This window comes from Leiobunum rupestre, chromosome 4, assembly GCF_980474605.1.
Source record: "Leiobunum rupestre chromosome 4, qqLeiRupe1.1.hap1, whole genome shotgun sequence".
In the NCBI taxonomy this organism is placed as follows: domain Eukaryota; kingdom Metazoa; phylum Arthropoda; class Arachnida; order Opiliones; family Sclerosomatidae; genus Leiobunum; species Leiobunum rupestre.
The window spans coordinates 26,396,558-26,415,405 of record NC_143387.1 but is presented as its reverse complement, the minus strand read 5'-3'; the positions used below and the strand labels follow the sequence as shown (position 1 = coordinate 26,415,405).

The window sequence follows — 18,848 nt, the reverse complement described above, 5'->3', positions numbered from 1 at the left end:
AAGTATCAGAAGAGTTTGGAGACTTCTTTGTAAACTTTTTGCGTCCCCCTGGTATTTCGGACAAATACACATGGCCCAGAAGGATCGATAGCAGTTGGGTGTCAAGTGAAAATGTTCTATGTGCAATTGAAATTCTTGTAGGTTTACCAAATTCGAAAGGCTATCAAATCAAAGAACACGATAAAAATAAAATTACCAAAGCCTTTTCCATGTATAAAGAAGTTTAAGCTGTTTTGTGTAAATAAAAAATTAATTGGTGTGTAAACTATAAAAATAAATGGTTTTGGTATTTCATTTTGTGTGTGGTGGGGTAAATTTCAAAAATTAATATCTCGAAAACTACAAATATTACTTTGAGATTTTGAGTGATTATTATGTATTCGATAGTGGGAATTTTAAAAATGCTAAAATCGTTGACCTACGACTGAGGTGTCTGGGCAAGGTCAAAGGTCAAATTATTTAAAGGCCCAGATTTTAATGACATTTACGTCAAATGACAACTCTGATTAAATATTCATATTAGGGTGCGCATTGTCTTTAAAATGAGGTATTACATGTGATTTTGCGATAATTATGTCATAAGATATACTAGAAAACATTTAGGGGGTCAAGGCGAACTTTTGAAAAAACGCGTATGCTGTATCTCGTAAACGGCTGAACCGATCGTTATGAAACTGTCAAAATCGTTTTCCTAGGCCCAAAAAACCTTGTATACAAAATTTTGGCGAAATCGAAAGGGGTCGGGTGTTAAAATTAAAAAAAACTAGGTCGTTTTGTCATGGAATGACCCATAGTTTTTCCTCATCCTTAATCGTTATGCGTAAATTTGACTTTATAAATAATGATACTTTTTTTTTGCATTTCAATATAATTTTTGTATTGTTTGCTTATATTTTGATAAGATAATTGAAGAAAAAACGTTTTTAGGACATTTTAATTTGTCGAAGGACGAGCTCATCTGGATTTCGTTGAATCGTTGGGAATTTAATCAGTTTAAAATTGTTAGTAGAACACCTAGCACGGCCGGGAGTAGTGGCTCACTCCTGTAATCCCAGGCGTCCGGGAGGCAGAGTTTGTGGATGGTCGTGTGAGGACGACTACCAATTCCCCAACGGGTGGTCGGAATACTTCCGCCACGGGTGTCCCCACCCCTGTCCCCACGTATCCCCCCGTTGGCGTGGCCGTTACACATATCTCGCCCTGATTAATCAGATGGTGTCTTCGCCGGGCTCGCAGTCTTCTCAGAGTCAACTCAGCCCTTTCTTCTTTGAATAATAAAAAAAAAAACACCTAGCACGGACTTCCAAATGCAATAGGTGTTTCTATAAAATACCGGAGGTTACTTGTAAATGTTTTTTTACGTCACTAGCAATTATAGTTATTGAAGGCAGAAAGCGCGCGCCCGAGTCGATAAAGATTTTGAAGTCCACGTGCGAAACGCGTGCGGCGTGCCAATTAAGTACTAACAAACTTAAGCTCGTGACGCGGAGAAAATATTTTATACTTTAATTTTTTATTTTATGGAAACACCTATTTAGTACTAGCTTTTCTCATTTATAATAGTTGTAATAGTTTTCTAGAGTTAAAACGGTAAAAAAATTGGCTTAATTTTAAAATTTATGGTGCTACTATAATTCAGAGCGTTACGTAATTTAGAGTTTGGGGGTTCTTTCCTATTATTACTCTTTGTTACGAAGGGATGGGAGAGTAGAAAAAAGTCATTTTTTGTTAACAGCCCCTTACGTCAGGAATCTATGTTATCGTTGAAGGTTCTCAGGGACCTAAATACGTTCTTGGGAATAATTTTTGAAACAGCTAAGATACTGCTTAGATACTATCAAGAATTACTTATTTCATTTACATACAAATTTTTAAGACGCTCTTAAATGAGCAACAATTAGCCTTTTCAGTTTGCATAAAGCCATAAACTGATGGACTTTCTTTGGCTAAATCAAAAAGGGTCTGCTTAGCTGACGAAAATACATCAGTTTGTGAGCTTCTCGCAGGGCCGGACTGGCTAGTAGTTGGCCCCACCGGCTATGCAATCGTATGGGCCCCGTTTCCCATTAATGCAAAATATTTCCTCTTTGGCCCCGATGTGACCGGCGATCGCCGGTTAGCCGCCCGGGCCAGGCTTCTCGCGTTAACCACTGGGTGGCTCAATGCAAACTGAAAAGGTTATTTTGTAGAGACTCTAGAGAGATCATGAACCTTAGATAAATAATAGTAGTTACTATCTGGATATATCACCCTAGCGTTCCGCGTGCATTTGCTAAGTGTTTGTTACGGGTTCTACGAGTTACGGGAGTTTCATAAATTGTCCGTCAACTTCGCCGAAGCGGCGCTGCTGTCGCAAAAGCCATTTGCTTGTCATGTTTTTTTTCAAGTGATATATCCATGTAGGAACTACTATTATTAATCCAAGCATGAACTAAAACACCATGTATAAATTGGCTTAACTTCCCAATGTTGAGTTAAAAGGAACCACGTTTTAACTTGACATTTCACACATACTATTATCCACCACTCTCCCCCTATTCGGCTTTCCATTGCTACCCAATGCGTTTTGAAATTTTAAATGTTTAGGCTTAGTTTCTCTTTTTGGTGTAAGTCACAAGCCAGATTTCCGCACGGTATTGATGAATCCCAAATAGGACGAAACCGGTCTACAGTTGGAATTTCTGGCTATTTTACTTAGTTTTTCACTCAAATATTTGGTCAGAGTTTCGCGTCTTTATGTTTGCTCTAAGACCTATTGGTACGAACTATTTTAAGTTTTTAAATTTCTTCAAATTTGTTTAGGGTTTAGCTTTTTTATCCCTTTTCATTATGAACTAATCTACTTATTCGAGTATTTTAACCTCCCAATGTCAGGAAAAAGCAATTAAAACACATTTGATTTTTTTTTAAATATACAAGAATTTTGCAGCGCAATTATTTACAAAAGATTTTAAATTCACATTTGAAACAAAGCTCTCATAAGATTATGTTTAATTTTACCACAGCTTTCAACCAATTTATTAGGTCTAAGGGAATAAATATAATTAATATTTTGTACATAGTTAAAAGTGAATTATTTAAACTTACTGGGACAGGAAAAATTGTAAAGTTTCTTTAGTAGCTCTGGCGAAATATGGTTGCCGGCAACAATGTTCTAATGCCATTAACGGGCCTTTCAAATCAGTCGTTGGCTTGAACTTTTTGTCTTCACACTATTTTATGAAAGAATTTGGAAAAAAACTTATTTATAAACACTATCTACCTAATTAATTCATAATATTTACTTTGATTAATCCTAAATGAACTAGAAAATCATTGGTCAACATTACAAGAGTTTCATTGTCCACTAAATTAAAAGCAGTTTCTAAGAATTTATCTAAAATATAAAAAGGTTAAGTAATTGGATCTTATTTCATTAAATTTATTAGTCCGTCATACCACAGATTTGAAAAGCTTCAGTTTTTGTTTCTTCATCAGAATTATTAGATAAGATACTGGAAACGTTAATAAATAACTCTAAGCATTCCCAGGTAGTAGGATTATCCTATTCAAGAAACAAAGAAATTCATTGACTCGTCTCTATGCTAATCAGTCGTAAAAAATTTACATACACCTAATCGTTGACTCAACAAATTAACCCTATCATTGCCAAGTTGCAAAAACGTAACGGCACTGGGTGATTTCAAATATTCGTCAACAGAGATCTGCAAGAAATTTGGCTTAACTATTTTACAACCTAAAATTTAAAAAAATAATGGACAAAGATTTAAAAAAAATAGGATTTTTTTATTTTAGCAAAAATTAAAATTAAAAAAAAAAATTGTTCAACTTTAATTTTTTTTTATAAAGTTAAACCATTAATTTTAGCTATTAAAATATCTTCAACCGTAACTTCCCCCTGAGAAACAAAAATGCTTCAAAAATAATACGGGATGAGACAAATGAAAATGGTACTTACTTTTGGTGACATAATAACTCCGTTGGAAACAGGTTTGAGGTTTTCTTTTTCTACATCCCCATTATCATAATTTTCCTGGGAAATTTCGGCGCTTACATCTGCATCTTCCTCATCATCTTCATCGTGGTCCCCTCCTTCATCATCTGATTCGTCATCATCGCCACCTTCGTCATCGCTGTTTTAGATAATCATCGTTAAAGAATGAAGAGATGATAAATTGGAGGGAATTAACCTCATGGATCCAAGCTGGGCACCCATATTGATAGCTTCCATCGTACCCTCAACCATTTGACATCCTTCGTTGCCAAAGCTATTTCCATTTAACTCTAGCCTTTGCAGGAAAACTTTGTTTTCCATAGCTTCTGCCAAAGCTATTCCCCCTTCCTTTTTTATTTCGTTAAAACCCAAGTGCAGCTCTTTTAATTTAACATGGCCATCTTTAAGAGCTTCCGCAATTGCAATGGCTCCTTCGGTCTTTAGAAGACAATCACCCAAATTGATAATTTCTAATTGTTGGAGATTCGCCATATTCTATAAATAACAATTATTTACCTTTTCATGTGGATTTATGTAGTAAACACAAATCCAACTCACTTTAGCAAAAGCTTTGGCACCTTTCTCCGTAAAAGTATTGTCATTAAAATTAACTATTTTCAAATTATTATTATGGGAAAGCGCATCTGCTAAAGCAGAAATTCCTTCATGGTAGATTCCATTTTGCGGCATTTGGACGTCTTCTAATGAACCAAGACCCTATGGGCATTTTATTTTAATTATTTCTATACTGAAAATGGTAAATTAATGGTACAGACTTTAAAAACGACCGCTAAAGCTTGTGCTCCCGGGTTTTCCAGTCTATTTCTGCCACAAATGAAAGTAGTTAAGGCAAATTTTGAAGGATTGGAGGCAGATGAGTCTACATTTGCTTTTAAGGCTTGGGCTAAAAGCTAAAAAAATTAAACTAATTAGTTAATGAATGTACGGAGGATAAAATTTTAATCAGGTACATTACCTTTCCACCTGTTATCCCAAGCCCATTATTGTTGAGTCGTAGTTCCTTCAATGTTTTACAAGCTGAAGATTTCAGGAGAGTTACAATTGATTTGACACCTACAGGACCAAAAGCATTGTCACTTAAATCTAATTCGTATAATTGTGCTCCAGCCAACATGATTCCACTGCTTAAGAACTCCTAAAGAATAAATAAATTAAAATTTTGAAAAATATAGCTAGGTGTGAAAAATAAATAAAACTAGGTACCAATGCATCAGGAATTTCAGATTTTAGCCGGCCCGTAAACATATCCTTCCATAAAGCTTTCTAATACCAGGAACATCAATATCAATATCTATTTCTTATGCCTGAATCACATATAATGTTTTACTTTAAATTTTGGTTGACTTTCGAGAGATTTAGCAATAGTTTTCGCAGCCTCAACTCCCAACGTATTCCCTTCCATACAAAGGATTGTCATATTCTTGCAGTTGTTAATTGCCTCTACCACAGGTAAGGCTAAGAGAACATTAAATTAGCATTTTCATATGTTGATTTATATAGCCCATATGGTGCATTAACGTTTAGTCGGTTACCATCTTTTTCCGTATCCAATTTTAAGCCTTTGCCAGCAAATGAGACTTCTTTATCTTCGTCTTGTACAGTTGTTTGCGCCAGTTGTTCCACAACGTTTTCAATGTCATCTCCAGCCATTTTAACAATATTTATCTTTCCAATTTTTCTGTGTTTCAGATTTCGGAAAATTACAAATTTCGTCCAAAACTTTGGTACGCCAAATAACCCGCCAAATAAAATCCAGTAACAAGGGAAAAAGAACAATGCAGACAAGCCGACCGCCCAGGATAACCTTTGACTCCGCGGTACCAATTGATTACCACCCATAAGCCATTCAAATTAACCAGAAAACGATAATAATTAAAACTCAAGACGTTATGATAAGATAATATTTGAATTCACAATCGACAGAATAAAAATAGCTGATACAAACAAATTTAAAGAAACACCGATCTCTTCAGCTCTCACGCGTAACTTCGAGGAAATATAAAAGAAAGTGAAATCATTCATTCATTCAACACGTCAATGTACACGTAAAGCAGTTTTTCGGGAAATAAATCATTACCCAGATATTTCCTTTGTAAAAAAAATATGTAAACGTCGAACCGGTCACGCTCCGTTATATAATAAAAACCTACGTTAATCCTTTATGCTATCATTTTATTCAAATTACTAATACAAATTAGGGGTGTCTACGGCCTCCAAAAATTTATGAAACATTTTATCTGCCTTATGAAAGGTTCAATTTTGAAATAATACAGTCACATTTCTTTCTGCTGATGTCACACTGAAAAAGTTTATCTTTATCTTCGCAAAAGTCAAGTCTTGGTGCAACGCATACTTCGTTGGATTCGCAAGGTTGACCTACCTTCGACCCTGGGGACTCGCGCTTTTTTTCATCATTAGCCCAAAGGAAATTAAAAAAATTCATTGCTGACGCTAAAAGAACGCAGCAATATGAACTATATAAAAATCCATCTATAAGACGAAAAGTATTTACATAATTTATATTCTACCTCCACAGGGATAATCTCCAAGAAAAATGACAAACACCGATATTAAAACTAGATATCTGGAAAAACTGGATGACATACTTTCAAAAGTGATTTCGTACCTATTCGAAAACTCAAACCGCCTGCTATTCTAGTGTTATGGTTCTAGTGATAGCCTAATTTTGGCGTTAAATTATATACTATGAATTACATGTTCATGTTGAACACCCGCGCGAATTTACAGCTGTTTTGTTTGGGCCTTTACTGTTGAGACAATAGAAAGCGTTGTTATCTACGTTGTTTTAAGCTTCCGAAGAAGCTAAAGATATTGTACTGGAAAGCAAACACCTTTCTCTAAAGGTCGATTTACTATTGTACAAAATTTGTTTATTAAAATAATCTTTCAGGTAGAAGTGTCTTGTTCCCGCTTAAGGTTTGTTGTTTATATCAGTGGCGTAGCCAGAAATTCGTCGAGATATGTGAATGTTAAGAGGGGGCCGAGAAGGGGGTGGAAATTTAGTACAGTCAAAGGTAGGAACAATGCTCTCTAGATTGAAAAATTGAGAAGCAAGACTACTCACCCTAAAGAAAAGAAATGCCCAAATCACCTGGTAAATCGGCATTAAACTTGTCGACCTTAGGTGGTGCCTAGGGTATTAGCCTAGCTGATTATTATTATTATTATTATTATTACTTTTAAAGCAAGTGTCAGCTCTATATTTCTAACCAAAAATAAAATCAGAACAAGGTAGTCAAGCCACAATGGGTCTTGAAATCGGGTCCCACTTCTAGTATTGCGTTATAGCATAACTTTAAGAGACGATGAGTTTGATTTTAAAATAGGCCTATGAGATAGAGCAAATTATATTTGTTATTTTGTATATGTAATATCAATTAATGCAAAGTTTAAATTGGCGTGTCGCCTCTTGTCAGCGCGAGGACAAGACATGGTTGCACGTGTCGCACCGTCGCAGGGCCGAATTAACCAATAGGCCGAATAGGCATGGGCCTAGGGCACCAAGCCTACAAGGGGCACCAAGAGGAATCGAAAAAAAATAAAAGTACAAAACTTTAATCATTTGCTTTTCACAAAATATTTTTCGGAGTAATTTTAGTAAATGCGTCCACCCCTATGAACCAAAAACGTTTGATTGTCACATTCTCTGACGGACTGCCGTCTAGCCCCTGACGACATACTAAATCTGGCAGCAAAATGAATTTTCCTTCCATTTCTCAATTATAAATTGAGGAAGCGCCTAGCTCGCTTCGCTCGCTATTGAAAGGGGGCACCAAAATTAACTTGGGCCTAGGGCGCCATAAAGTCTTAATCCGGCCCTGGTCGCACGTGCCTAAAGCGGGCACTGGAACCAAAGATAATATTAACTTAAAAAGGTATGTACCCGATTTGGTTCAAACTCGGGTATAATGTACCCCTCAATGTAAAAGGGAAGTTACGCTAGGCTTTCGTTTTACCATTGTAACCGAAAATGTTTTTGACAACACGAAATGAAAATTTTCCCATTGAAAATAACATGGGAATCTGACCGATTATTAGTTATCAAAATTGACGAAAAAAATATAATTGGTCAACTTTTGATCAAAAGTGGATCAAAATTTTATATTTCTAATTAAAAACGAGCAATAGGTTGGTAAAATATCTCATTTTTGTTTTAAAATTAAAAAAAAAAAATTGATCAATTTTGATAAAATTTAGCTTTTTTGAACAAAATAGTTCTTTTTATAAAATAACCTTGGCCATCTTGTTGAAATGTTGCCTCCCCGCTTCAGCTGTGGATCGGTTTTCTCTCCCACTAAAGAGCTTATAAACTCATTCGTAGGTATTGGCTGAACTATTCCAGGGCATCATTTCAACAAGTTAAGCAAGCATAAAAACATTTTATAAAATCAACTATTGACAAAATTTCATAAAAAATTATGAAACTTGATTTACTAGTGTAAAATAAGGTAAACATTGGTGAAATTGACATATTTGATTAATTTTTGGTTAGTTTTGGTCAATTTGATCGAAACAAGTAAAATTGTATCAAAGTAAGATAAAAATCAAATAACCCCTCCTAGGGGTCTCGAGGATGAGTTAGTATTAATTTTTAAGTTTTTTACTATTTTTATTTAAATTCCTATCTATTTTTTTTCCTTAGCAACGACATAATGCCGAGTGTCTTGTCAAGCTTATGCCAGAATAGAATAGTCCGCCTTTCGAGGCCCATAGCAATTGCTTATAGCGACAGTTTTGGCTGCAGCCAAAGCTCCACCTAGGCTACAACAGCTACGACTACTTTTGTTTGCCATTGCGAGTTCAATAACTCCAACAGCGTATTTTGTTATTATGGCAGCCTTCCCTCCACTAACCCGCATTTTAGCTCCGTCTACACCAAGTTTACCAACAGCTACCTTTCCAGCAACTAGGCTATTTCGTGCGACACTTTCCCTTTGCCCAAGAGACCACGTATTAAACTTCAAAACGCTTAACGTTAGCTTTCATGACTGCAAACAGACCAAAAATTAAGTTAAATTACAAATAAATTTTAATATTTTATGGAAATTTTCAACATTGTGATGTTAAAAACGTCACAAAAATCCAAGGCATTGCAGTGGTAGTGTCTCGAGCAAAAACGCCATTTCAAATTCGTTTTGGCGGTTTTTGACTGATATCGTGCTGTTGGTGTGTCAATTTGGGATACTATAGGAAGGAAAATGATCTATCAGTCTATGAGGGAATGTCTAGCCCTAGGTGTCGCTATAGGAAATTAGTCACTTTGGGACCAAGATCTTGCGCGTTTGCCCGGTTTAAGATTTTTATCATTATTCTTAACACACGGGAGGATTGTATATTCTTAACTGTCCGTGACATGTTCTTTGTTCTAAAACATTGAGTTGGATTTGGAAATAATATATCAAATCCTAACCCCTATCTTGTGAGGCGTACAAAGAATCGAAAATGGGTGTCTGGGCTTGAGCCGATAGCGCTAGATTTTTTTGTCGAGATATTCAATACATATTTCCAGATTTTCTCTAACTTATAAGTTACCGATTTCAGTCGAATTAAACAGCTGGTTTTTTAGCTAAGGGAGAATCAAATTCACCAAAAATAATTACACAGAATATTCACAAAAATTTTATTTTAACTCTACTCTCTTTATTTATGAAATCTTTAACTACCTCATTCATATAAATTTTATCTAGTTCATCTTGATACGCGTGTATATAGTATGCATATATACTATTTAAGCGGTATTGTGTCATCGTCCTTCTTAGGAACAGGGCATACGACGGTGACAAAAATTGCTTGGACGATACTAACGAAAAGACTAAATGTCCCTAAGAATGCAAACTGCGCACGTCGATTTATAAATTCTTTTAACAGAGAAGATATTTTCAAGAATAAAGTTATTTTTAAATGTATATATATATGTTAAATTTTTGGGGGGTACAAATAGATACTGCGCACCCCCTATTCCGCCGTCCCTGAAGTGGACAAAATCGCCAATTTATTTAATATTTCAATTTAATTTATAAAAAGTATTCGAGTATCATTTTAGTTGTAGTTTTTAAAAGAAATCGATAGTCCTAGACTTTTCACTGTCCCTTAAAGGGAGTAGAACCCTCCTTGTTTGGTAGGGTGCGCCATAGCTTCTCTCTTTTCTCGCTCATGGCGCTAGTCTAGAATGATTGTAAAAACACCCAATTATTCTATTAGAGGAAGCGTGCCCGCCCTGAAGAGGTTTTCTCACTTGAAACCTTTATTGTTTCATATTTAGTGTTTATTTTTTAAATGCACCCTTACCTAACATATAAACAACAATATCCGAGCTATAAATTAATTATTTTCATTATAGTTTGGATATTTATTCAAATATAAATTCTTAATAATGAGGTACGTGGTTTTAGATTCATGAAAGGCGTTCAAGTAGATATGAGAAACTAGAGCACTACCAAAGCGGGAATACTTTTAGTGGGATAATTCTTCAAAAACCACTATTTCGACAACGTATAACACGTGGTCAGAAAAATGAGGGGAGGGAATTATGTATTGCCCCAATTTCCTGAAAAGGTTATACTCCCTTTAACAGCCAATCACAGATTTTTGTTGTTAAAGGGGCTCCAAAGTTCGGTGGCAAAATTTGTGTATAGTCAGTAAAGTGCGAAATTTACGGTTAACTCTGCCCGCCTCTTCCAAGGTCGAGTGGAGGGTTGGGGGGAAGGAAAAGCATGCTCAATTTTCTTTCTTTTTTTGCCACCGAACTTTGGAGCCCCTTTAATAGGCTGCTTTGCGAGAGGGGAACTATTCCAACCCGGCGCGACAACAAAATAGTTAATATTTACGTACTATAGTGAGTTGCAGGCTAAGAAAGACAAAATATATAGTACAATCGGCGCAAGGATGCCTCAGATTGTTTCCGGTCATTCCACCGCGCGAAATTTGAATTTGGCCATTTTAATCATCACGGAGTTTGGTATCAATTTTATTAGTAAAAACATGGAAATCAAACCCACTGAACTATTGTTTTAAGGTTTATTGTGCACAGACCGTTCATCTTACACGTTTTATAGCACAGGATTGACTTAAACAATTAATATTTTCTGGAAATAATTCATTGAGTAACATAATTAGTTTTGATATCATCCCCGCGGCTGGAAGTTATTGCACAAGACGGTGGTATCAACTTATAAACAGGTGGATTGAATGTGCCCAAGGAGTAGCAACTGAAGCCCCCAACAAACAACAACAAACAAAGATCAGGTAGTGGCCAATATTGGAACTTTGGGGGGGGGGGGGGGGGCTGTCATACTTCCGCCATGTGTGTCCTGTTCCTATCCGCCCAGCCGGTTGGAAAGTGGCCCTTAGTCATGTCTAGCAAAGAGGAGCCTACTGAAATGTGCCACCAGTCCTGCTCTGTCGAATGGGCTGCATGTAAGAGCAAATGTGTGTGCGACTAAAATTACTAACAGAATAAAAATTGTACAAAGTATTTTCATTGAGCAGACGACTTTCCCAAATTCAATTTTAAGCTCAGCCAGAAGGCAGCAACACCTTTGCCCAAATTCAAACAATACACGCAGCATATAAATCTCTGATCTTATATGTATAATCCACTTAGAATATTGATCGTAATTCCAATTTTGTCATAGTGTGTAATTTTAGTATGACAATATAAGTAAACGTTTGTTAAATACAATTTAATGTAAATATAAGCAAATTTATAAACATGAGGAGTTTCACACTTCCAAAGTGTCACTTTCACTTTGTTTATCTTCCTCCTCCCGATGACTTTTAACATGCATTTGAGCCAAGCCCATCTCCAAAAAAGATATTCCACAAATATTACATATGTAAGTGTTATGTTCAGCATCCATATCTGCCTGACTTTCCTCTTCATTTATAACTATTGAACTTTTATTTTTAACAATCGAATCCGCTTTGCTTTTTAACAATACAGGGTCTTTGAAATGAGTTCTCAGATGTTTCTTCATATTGCTGTAATCTCTGAAAGACCTTCCACATTCACTGCATGCATAGGGTTTCTCTTGAGTGTGCAACCGATAATGGCGTTTCAACTTTGAGCTTTCTCTATTTAAAATTTAAATACAATTATTACATTACATATGACTTGATAAATACATTTATAATAGATAATATGGTAAGGAGAACACTGATATTTACCTAAAAGCGTTTCCACATATGTTACAAGTAAATGGACGTTCTTCATTATGTACTCTAATATGAGAGCTAAGATTGCCACTTTGGCGGAAGCCCTTATGACATATAGGGCATACAAAAGGCTTTTCATTTGTATGAATAAGTTTATGCGATTTTAACTCGGAATGAGTTTTGAAACTACGCTCGCAATCGGTGCAATGATGTGGTCTCTTTTCAGAATGAACTCTTTGATGGCTGCTTAAATTGCTTTTACTAGTAAACCTGAAATAAAGTAATTTATCTAAATAAGAATAGCATGATAATTTAAATAGTAAAACAATACAAGTACTTTTTATCACATTCTGTACATTCAAAGGGTTTCACACCACTTTTTTCTCCAACATTTGTTACTGAACCGTGCAGCGCTCTTTTATGAATATTCAAAGTACCAACATTCTGAAACCCAGAATTGCATATATCACAAGTATATGGATAGTCATATAGATGGGCATTAAAGTGTTTTTTGAGATCTTTAGCTACAACAAATGATTTGCGACAGATTCCACAAACATACATGCGCTTATTTTTTGCATGGTCATGTAATTTGGGGTCAAAACGACACTGGCAAACAGGGCACGATTCGTGTTTGATTTTTTTTGCCTTAATGTTTTCAGGAGTTATAACGTCATTATCTTCTGTGGCACTTTTCTTATCTATTAACTCTGCACTAGAAGAACTTTCCGTTTCAACGTTACTTCGGGTTTCTTCCATAATACTGATCACTCTTAAAAGATGAGACTTCAAGCAGTGACCTCCTAATCATGGACTAGTCACTTTTTAATAAAAGGCCTAGCTTTAATTTTTAATTTTTATTTATTTCAAACATTCAGATAATTTAATCCAATTAGATATTTCAAAATTATTTTTTGTTCATTTACACTCACGAGCACCACTTATTATGGAGGCCAAACCTAATTTCTTTAAAATTACACAGACAAAGAAGCAGACAGTTCATCCATGGCCAACTTCGCGCGCTCACTACGCTCGCACCAGGCGGCCTACCCAAAAGATCAAAAATAGCGAAATTCGTTCTTTGCCGCTACGGAGGCGCTGGAGCCACCTCCGGACCTAACTATTAGCATAGAATCGAATGGAACGATTATGGTTTTTCGTTACTTTAAGGAATTTATTGAAAACTATTCGATATATTCGTCGATGTCAGAGGTAGAGTAAACCTTTTTCCATGATTTACAACCCTTTTCAAAATTTTCTAATTCATTTTTCCCGCCGAGATCGACTATTTCCAAAAGTGCCACCGCTCAGGCGCCAGTGATTAGAATGGAATGTAAACAAACCGACATGTGGAATTTTTCATCAAACGTTTTGGTTTGGATTTTAAACTATTTTATGGCAAGTAGATAAACAATTAAACTGATATTTAAAGTGATACAACTAAAATTTTAGTGTAATGAGCATAAAAAATACTTTTAATATTTTTATGAAATAATTTGTTTGACGCGTAAAATTTAATAATTGCATTTTTTCATTAAATTTTAGAGACATATATAGTTGGAATAATAGTGATAATGAACGAAAACATGAATGAACATTGGTAAAAAAGTACGAATACTGGTAGAATAGAATGAACGCTGGTAAATATGATTATATGAATACTCGTAGATATGAATGAACACTGGTAAATATGATTATATGAATACTTTTAGATATGAATGAACACTGGTAAATATGATTATATGAATACTCGTAGATATGAATGAACACTGGTAAATATGAATACTGGTAGATATGAATGAAAACTGGTAATTATGAATGGTAGATATGAAAGAATCCTGGAAAACAATGAAGTATCACTGGTGTATGGTGATCAAAATATGAAAATCCATAATGAAGATGAAAGACCTTTACATTTTCAGAAGTTTTCTTGATTGAGGTTTGTAAACTAGTTCCTTTACTTTCTCAAATCAAATTGTCCTAGTTATGTTATCAACTACAGTTGGTATTATTTTGTCACAGATAAATTTGGCAGATATCGAGGCATGAGGGGCATTAAAATTGCAATGCAAAATTGGACACCTGGTAAGTTTCGGCAACACGGGAGCTTCAATATTTTCGCTAATTCTTGCTGATTCTCGTAAATTATACCTCCTCTGTCGGATGTTTTAATAAAGTCTAAAAGTGGTGAATTAGAGAAGGGTCCGGAAATGCACTCGAGACACAAGCTACAAAATTCAGCTTGCTCCATTTTCTGTACCACAAAACCAGCTACGTAAGCCAAACTTGCCAATTTTAAAGTGGTTCGTTGCATATCAGGCTCTGTACTCAACGCATTTGGTATCATATAAGTTGGATACTGTATAGCCACTCTACTCTAGAAGGTTGGGTAACGTGCCTTCGGAGGCCTTAGTGCGAACTATACAATAACTATCCTATTATAATAAGATACTAATATTTCTTAGATATTCCCACCAAGGGAAGAGAATGCAACCTGGCAGCCACTGGGGGAAAACTAGAACTGACTAGCAGGCTAGCTGGGAGTTAATCACTCCCATACTAGTTTCTGACTGCTACTAACCACTGACTCTACAGCTCTGCCTCTATGCTCTTAAAAGCCCTATCTCTCTCTCTGCTACCTCCTTTTATACCAACTCCCACACTGGTGCCACCACCCGCGCCCTTGGGAGTTAGGCCTAATAACATAAGGGTTTGCCTGTTTGGCCTACTAGCAATATGACTGCCATTGTGGGAATACCGTAGGTATTGCCATTTTTTCCAGCGTTCGTAATTTAAGACCTTTACGGTAATCTGTTTCACAAAAATATAAACTACATACAACGCTCAATTCTGATCTGTCATTTATTTGAAAATTATCCCTAGAGATATTTTCTAGCCACATGCCTCTCAACGCCCCATCAGAAGGAAACTCATGGAAAGAAACTCCAGGTGTTTTGCCTTTTACAGATGGGTCATAGGGAACGCAACTTGAAGGCATATTTGGGTAATTTATACAAAAATTATTGATATGTAACAACTTTAAATAATAATTGAAAAATGAAATAAATATCTTTTTACATAAATCTGATATCACACAGCATTAAGTAATTATCAAGTGTTCGAATTTCCCGCCGCGAAAATTGTTTTAAAAGACAACAAATCTAAAATCCAACAAGGCTTAACTATTCATACAAACTATTTAAAAATTACCTAAGTAATTAAGTATTTGAGGGGTTATTTATGGAAATTGAACTTTTAAGTTATAACCTAAGTATAAAATAAATACAATTTTCTGATATTTAAATAATTTCCAGTACTATGTACTCATTATGGTCAAGTTTCGCGCCATAGAAAACCATGTTATTTATATCGTAAAAGGAGCCGACTTTAAGGTCCGGAAGTAGCTCTCCCGACGGCCGTCGAAGACACTAAAAACCAAACTTTTATTTCGCGCCAATACATGGATTTGAAATTCTTTGGGTAGGCCGCCTGGTGCGAGCGTAGTGAGCGCGCGAAGTTGGCCATGGTTCATCTTACTAGGGAGAAATTAAAGATAAGGATATTTCTATGGAGAGAAAATAAGAAGAGCTGCATTGCTAAATTTATTTTATCCGCAATAGTAACAAGCATCATTTGTTATTTCGTTTTCTGATCCCCCAATTTTTAAGATTTCTACTGATAGCTATCATCACCTATATATTTTAAAAATAGAAAAACTGAAGGGAGTCTATCCATAGAAATCGGATAACAAACTAGAACGCGTAATCGAATGGCTGGCAGACCACCGATTAGATTCTTGGCTAAAACGACAGTAACACCATCTACACCGCGCGCACGAAGCTTATTTTAACTAGTGATCAGGTCTACTATGTGAATAACGTAGGCACAGATGCAAATAACCATTTACAAATTACAGGTGTTGTTGATTCATTAGTGGTCTTTTCCACTTTCTTTAACGGTTTTAGCTTTAAAGGGGCTCCAAAGTTCGGTGGCAAAATGTGTGTATAGTCAGTAAAGTGCGAAATTTACGGTTAACTCTGCCCGCCTCTTCCAAGGTCGAGTGGAGGGTTGGGGGCATAGAAATCTCATAGGTAACTAGAATGCTGCCGTGTAACTGGCAAATGGGCCAAACGCCGTGGCAGACGATAGCCAGATCTCAGCCAATCAGAGCTCAAAGAGTGGTTCTGCCAAGAATTTAATGTCACCAGAGAGAATGACGTCACCTATCTCCCGCTATAGTAGCGGATCCAAGGAGGATTATTATCCTCCTTGGCGGAACCACTCTACGGCCTCTCATTGGCTGAAGGTTCAAGGCGAACTGGCGTCAAGCTCGGCCGTAGGCGGCAGCATTCTAGTTACCTATGAGATTTCTATGGTTGGGGGGAAGGAAAAGCATGCTCAATTTTCTTTTTTTTTTTTGCCACCGAACTTTGGAGCCCCTTTAAGTACAAAGCAAGATGTGGTTTTCGGATTGATATTTTTTGAAAGGTAAATACAGCATTTCTTTGTTATTTTACGAGATGATAGATTATCTTTTGAATAATTGTTGTAACTTATCTTTATTATTAAAAAATAGTATACGGTATTTAGGGCTATTTAGGCTTAGCCTTTGCTATCTAATTCTGTCACTCTTGTAAGCTAATGTTATGCAATTATACCTAGCTAGCTCATATCCAAAAGTTAAATTTTTCTTCTCTGTTTGTTTGGGAATTTTACCTTGGTCGCATAGGCCTAACTATTAATAATACTTAGTTTATAGTAGGTTTTCAGTTGGCTTCGGTTAAAACACGGCCAACTTTGATCACGCGCTGTTCGCGCTACAGCGGCCAACACATTCATCGAAATTCCGCGAGCAAGGATTTTCCCCCTATAAACTGTACTATAATGTGTAGGAGGTCAGCGCCACACTCGGTTTTTATATTGGCTTCAATGTAAAAGCTATTCTAAAAATAATAATCCGCTAGGGGCGCTGACGTCATACACATCTTTTGCTCATAGGTTAACACAGAAACGTCAACAAAATGAATGAGGTGGCCGCTGTAGCGCGAGAGATCAAAGTTGGCCGTGGTGAAAAATTAGATGTACTTTTGTTTAGAGAAACTGTCTTTGCTATAGGATTATATAAGGTATTAACCAAGTATATTCTTGCTGGCTTTGAGGTCTACATGTAGCGTTGAAATAATACACAATCTATATACTAATTTAAAGTATTAAATATAATTTATTATACGTTTGATTCGCTCGCGTTCTACATGTCGAACAGTCTCATCGGTGTCGTGTTTTCTTTTCAAAGCATTGATACTGGTCTTTTGGATTTATTCTTTACGGCAATCAATATGAACTTAAATTGAAGTGACCCATTATTCCGACTTTCCTATCATTTTGTCTCACACAACCTTCACAATAGCTTCATTTTCAAGCGATTTATTGAAAAAATAACAAGAGTTAGCTGGGTGGTAAATTTTAAACGCGGTTACATGAAGAGCGGCGGATGCGTTTTAAGTCAACGAAGGCGCAAAATTGTAAGACGCGTTTCGGGTACAACGTTAAAACCACGAATACGACACAACGATTGCTCGTATGTAAAATGTTCATAGAACATTTTTTGTAGGAAATATCTGGGCCCTAATGTTCGTAATTGGGTTTATAGCCGTACATACAATACTAACGTAGATATTCGCGATAAACAATTACAGTGCACCGGTTTCCCTCATAATCATTGCGGGTAAAACAAATCTTTTCAAAGGTTACTGTTAGAAATAGATGTTTTGTTTGAGTAATTACTCCTAAAATATTTAATTAACCATTTTTCATTTTTTATTTAAAAAAAACTAGCTGTCTATGATTTGAAAGAAACGCGTTTTCTAGTGCGTTATTAGCGATTGGAAATTATGGTAAAAAGAAAACTATTTCTAACACTAACCGGTGAAAAGATGTTTTCTTTTGTGTATTTACTCTTACTTGATTTAATTACGCAATTTTGAGCCATGCTTGAACCATAGAAATCGGATAACAAACTAGAACGATTTTTGAAATTTTGTCGTGGGTTCCGATTAGAACTTTTAAAAAACCCTGCCTTTGGTCCATGCTTTTCGTTTGGCTGGCAACGAAAGTTACGCCATCGGTGCCAAACTGGTGAACTAACACTCAATTTCGCCTAAGATTAAATGGCCGACTTTAGCTCGACGCTAACGCGGTTTTTTTAAATCTTTAAAGTAAAAAGTTAAATTAAAGTTGAAGACTGGCTCAAAACTGCGTAATCAACTCGTGTAAGAGTACATACTCAAAAGAAAACATATCTTTTCACAGGCTAGTGTTAGAAATAGTTTTCTTTTTACCATAATTTCCAATTGCTAAGAACGCACTAGAAAACGCGTTTCTTTCAAATCATAGAAAGCTAGTTTTTTTAATAAAAAATGAAGAATGGTTAAAAATTCCGTAATTAAATATTTTAGGAGTAATTACTCAAACAAAAACATATCTTTTCACAGGTTACTGTTAGAAATAGTGGTTTTACGAGCAATGGTTATGGGGGAAACCGGTGTACAGTAATGGTGTATCGCGAATATCTACGTTAGTATTGTATGTACGGCTATAAACTCAATTATGAACATTAGGGTCCGGCTATTTCCCACAAAAATGTTATATGAACATTTTA

The 18,848-nt window shown here is 35.8% G+C and overlaps 2 protein-coding genes and 1 long non-coding RNA gene across 4 annotated transcripts; 1 reads left to right on the top strand and 2 right to left on the bottom strand.

Moving 5' to 3' along the window:
• Nucleotides 1–2,900: 2,900 nt before the first annotated feature.
• Nucleotides 2,901–5,997, bottom strand: RanGAP (Ran GTPase activating protein). The gene is made up of 13 exons (XM_090171340.1): nucleotides 5,548–5,997; nucleotides 5,343–5,470; nucleotides 5,219–5,278; nucleotides 4,971–5,150; nucleotides 4,771–4,905; nucleotides 4,553–4,711; nucleotides 4,191–4,489; nucleotides 3,959–4,133; nucleotides 3,612–3,704; nucleotides 3,439–3,544; nucleotides 3,285–3,376; nucleotides 3,088–3,212; nucleotides 2,901–3,026 (listed from the first exon to the last, which is right to left on the bottom strand). Exons 1-13 carry the CDS (start codon nucleotides 5,852–5,854, stop codon nucleotides 2,957–2,959), a joined length of 1,929 nt encoding a protein of 642 aa, XP_090027466.1. The 5' UTR covers nucleotides 5,855–5,997; the 3' UTR covers nucleotides 2,901–2,956.
• Nucleotides 5,998–11,714: 5,717 nt separating this feature from the next.
• On the bottom strand, nucleotides 11,715–13,206 carry LOC149947305 (uncharacterized). The gene is made up of 3 exons (XM_090173891.1): nucleotides 12,528–13,206; nucleotides 12,203–12,460; nucleotides 11,715–12,109 (listed from the first exon to the last, which is right to left on the bottom strand). Exons 1-3 carry the CDS (start codon nucleotides 12,947–12,949, stop codon nucleotides 11,758–11,760), a joined length of 1,032 nt encoding a protein of 343 aa, XP_090030017.1. The 5' UTR covers nucleotides 12,950–13,206; the 3' UTR covers nucleotides 11,715–11,757.
• Nucleotides 13,207–13,937: 731 nt separating this feature from the next.
• LOC149947304 (uncharacterized) lies at nucleotides 13,938–15,220 on the top strand. Of its 2 annotated transcripts, none has more exons than XR_016480690.1 (3): nucleotides 13,938–14,129; nucleotides 14,213–14,574; nucleotides 14,656–15,220. It is a non-coding gene; the product is annotated as an uncharacterized LOC149947304 (long non-coding RNA). The 2 variants fall into 2 exon arrangements; XR_016480691.1 differs by having other exon boundaries at nucleotides 14,213–14,996; nucleotides 15,074–15,220.
• The last annotated feature ends 3,628 nt before the right edge of the window (nucleotides 15,221–18,848 follow it).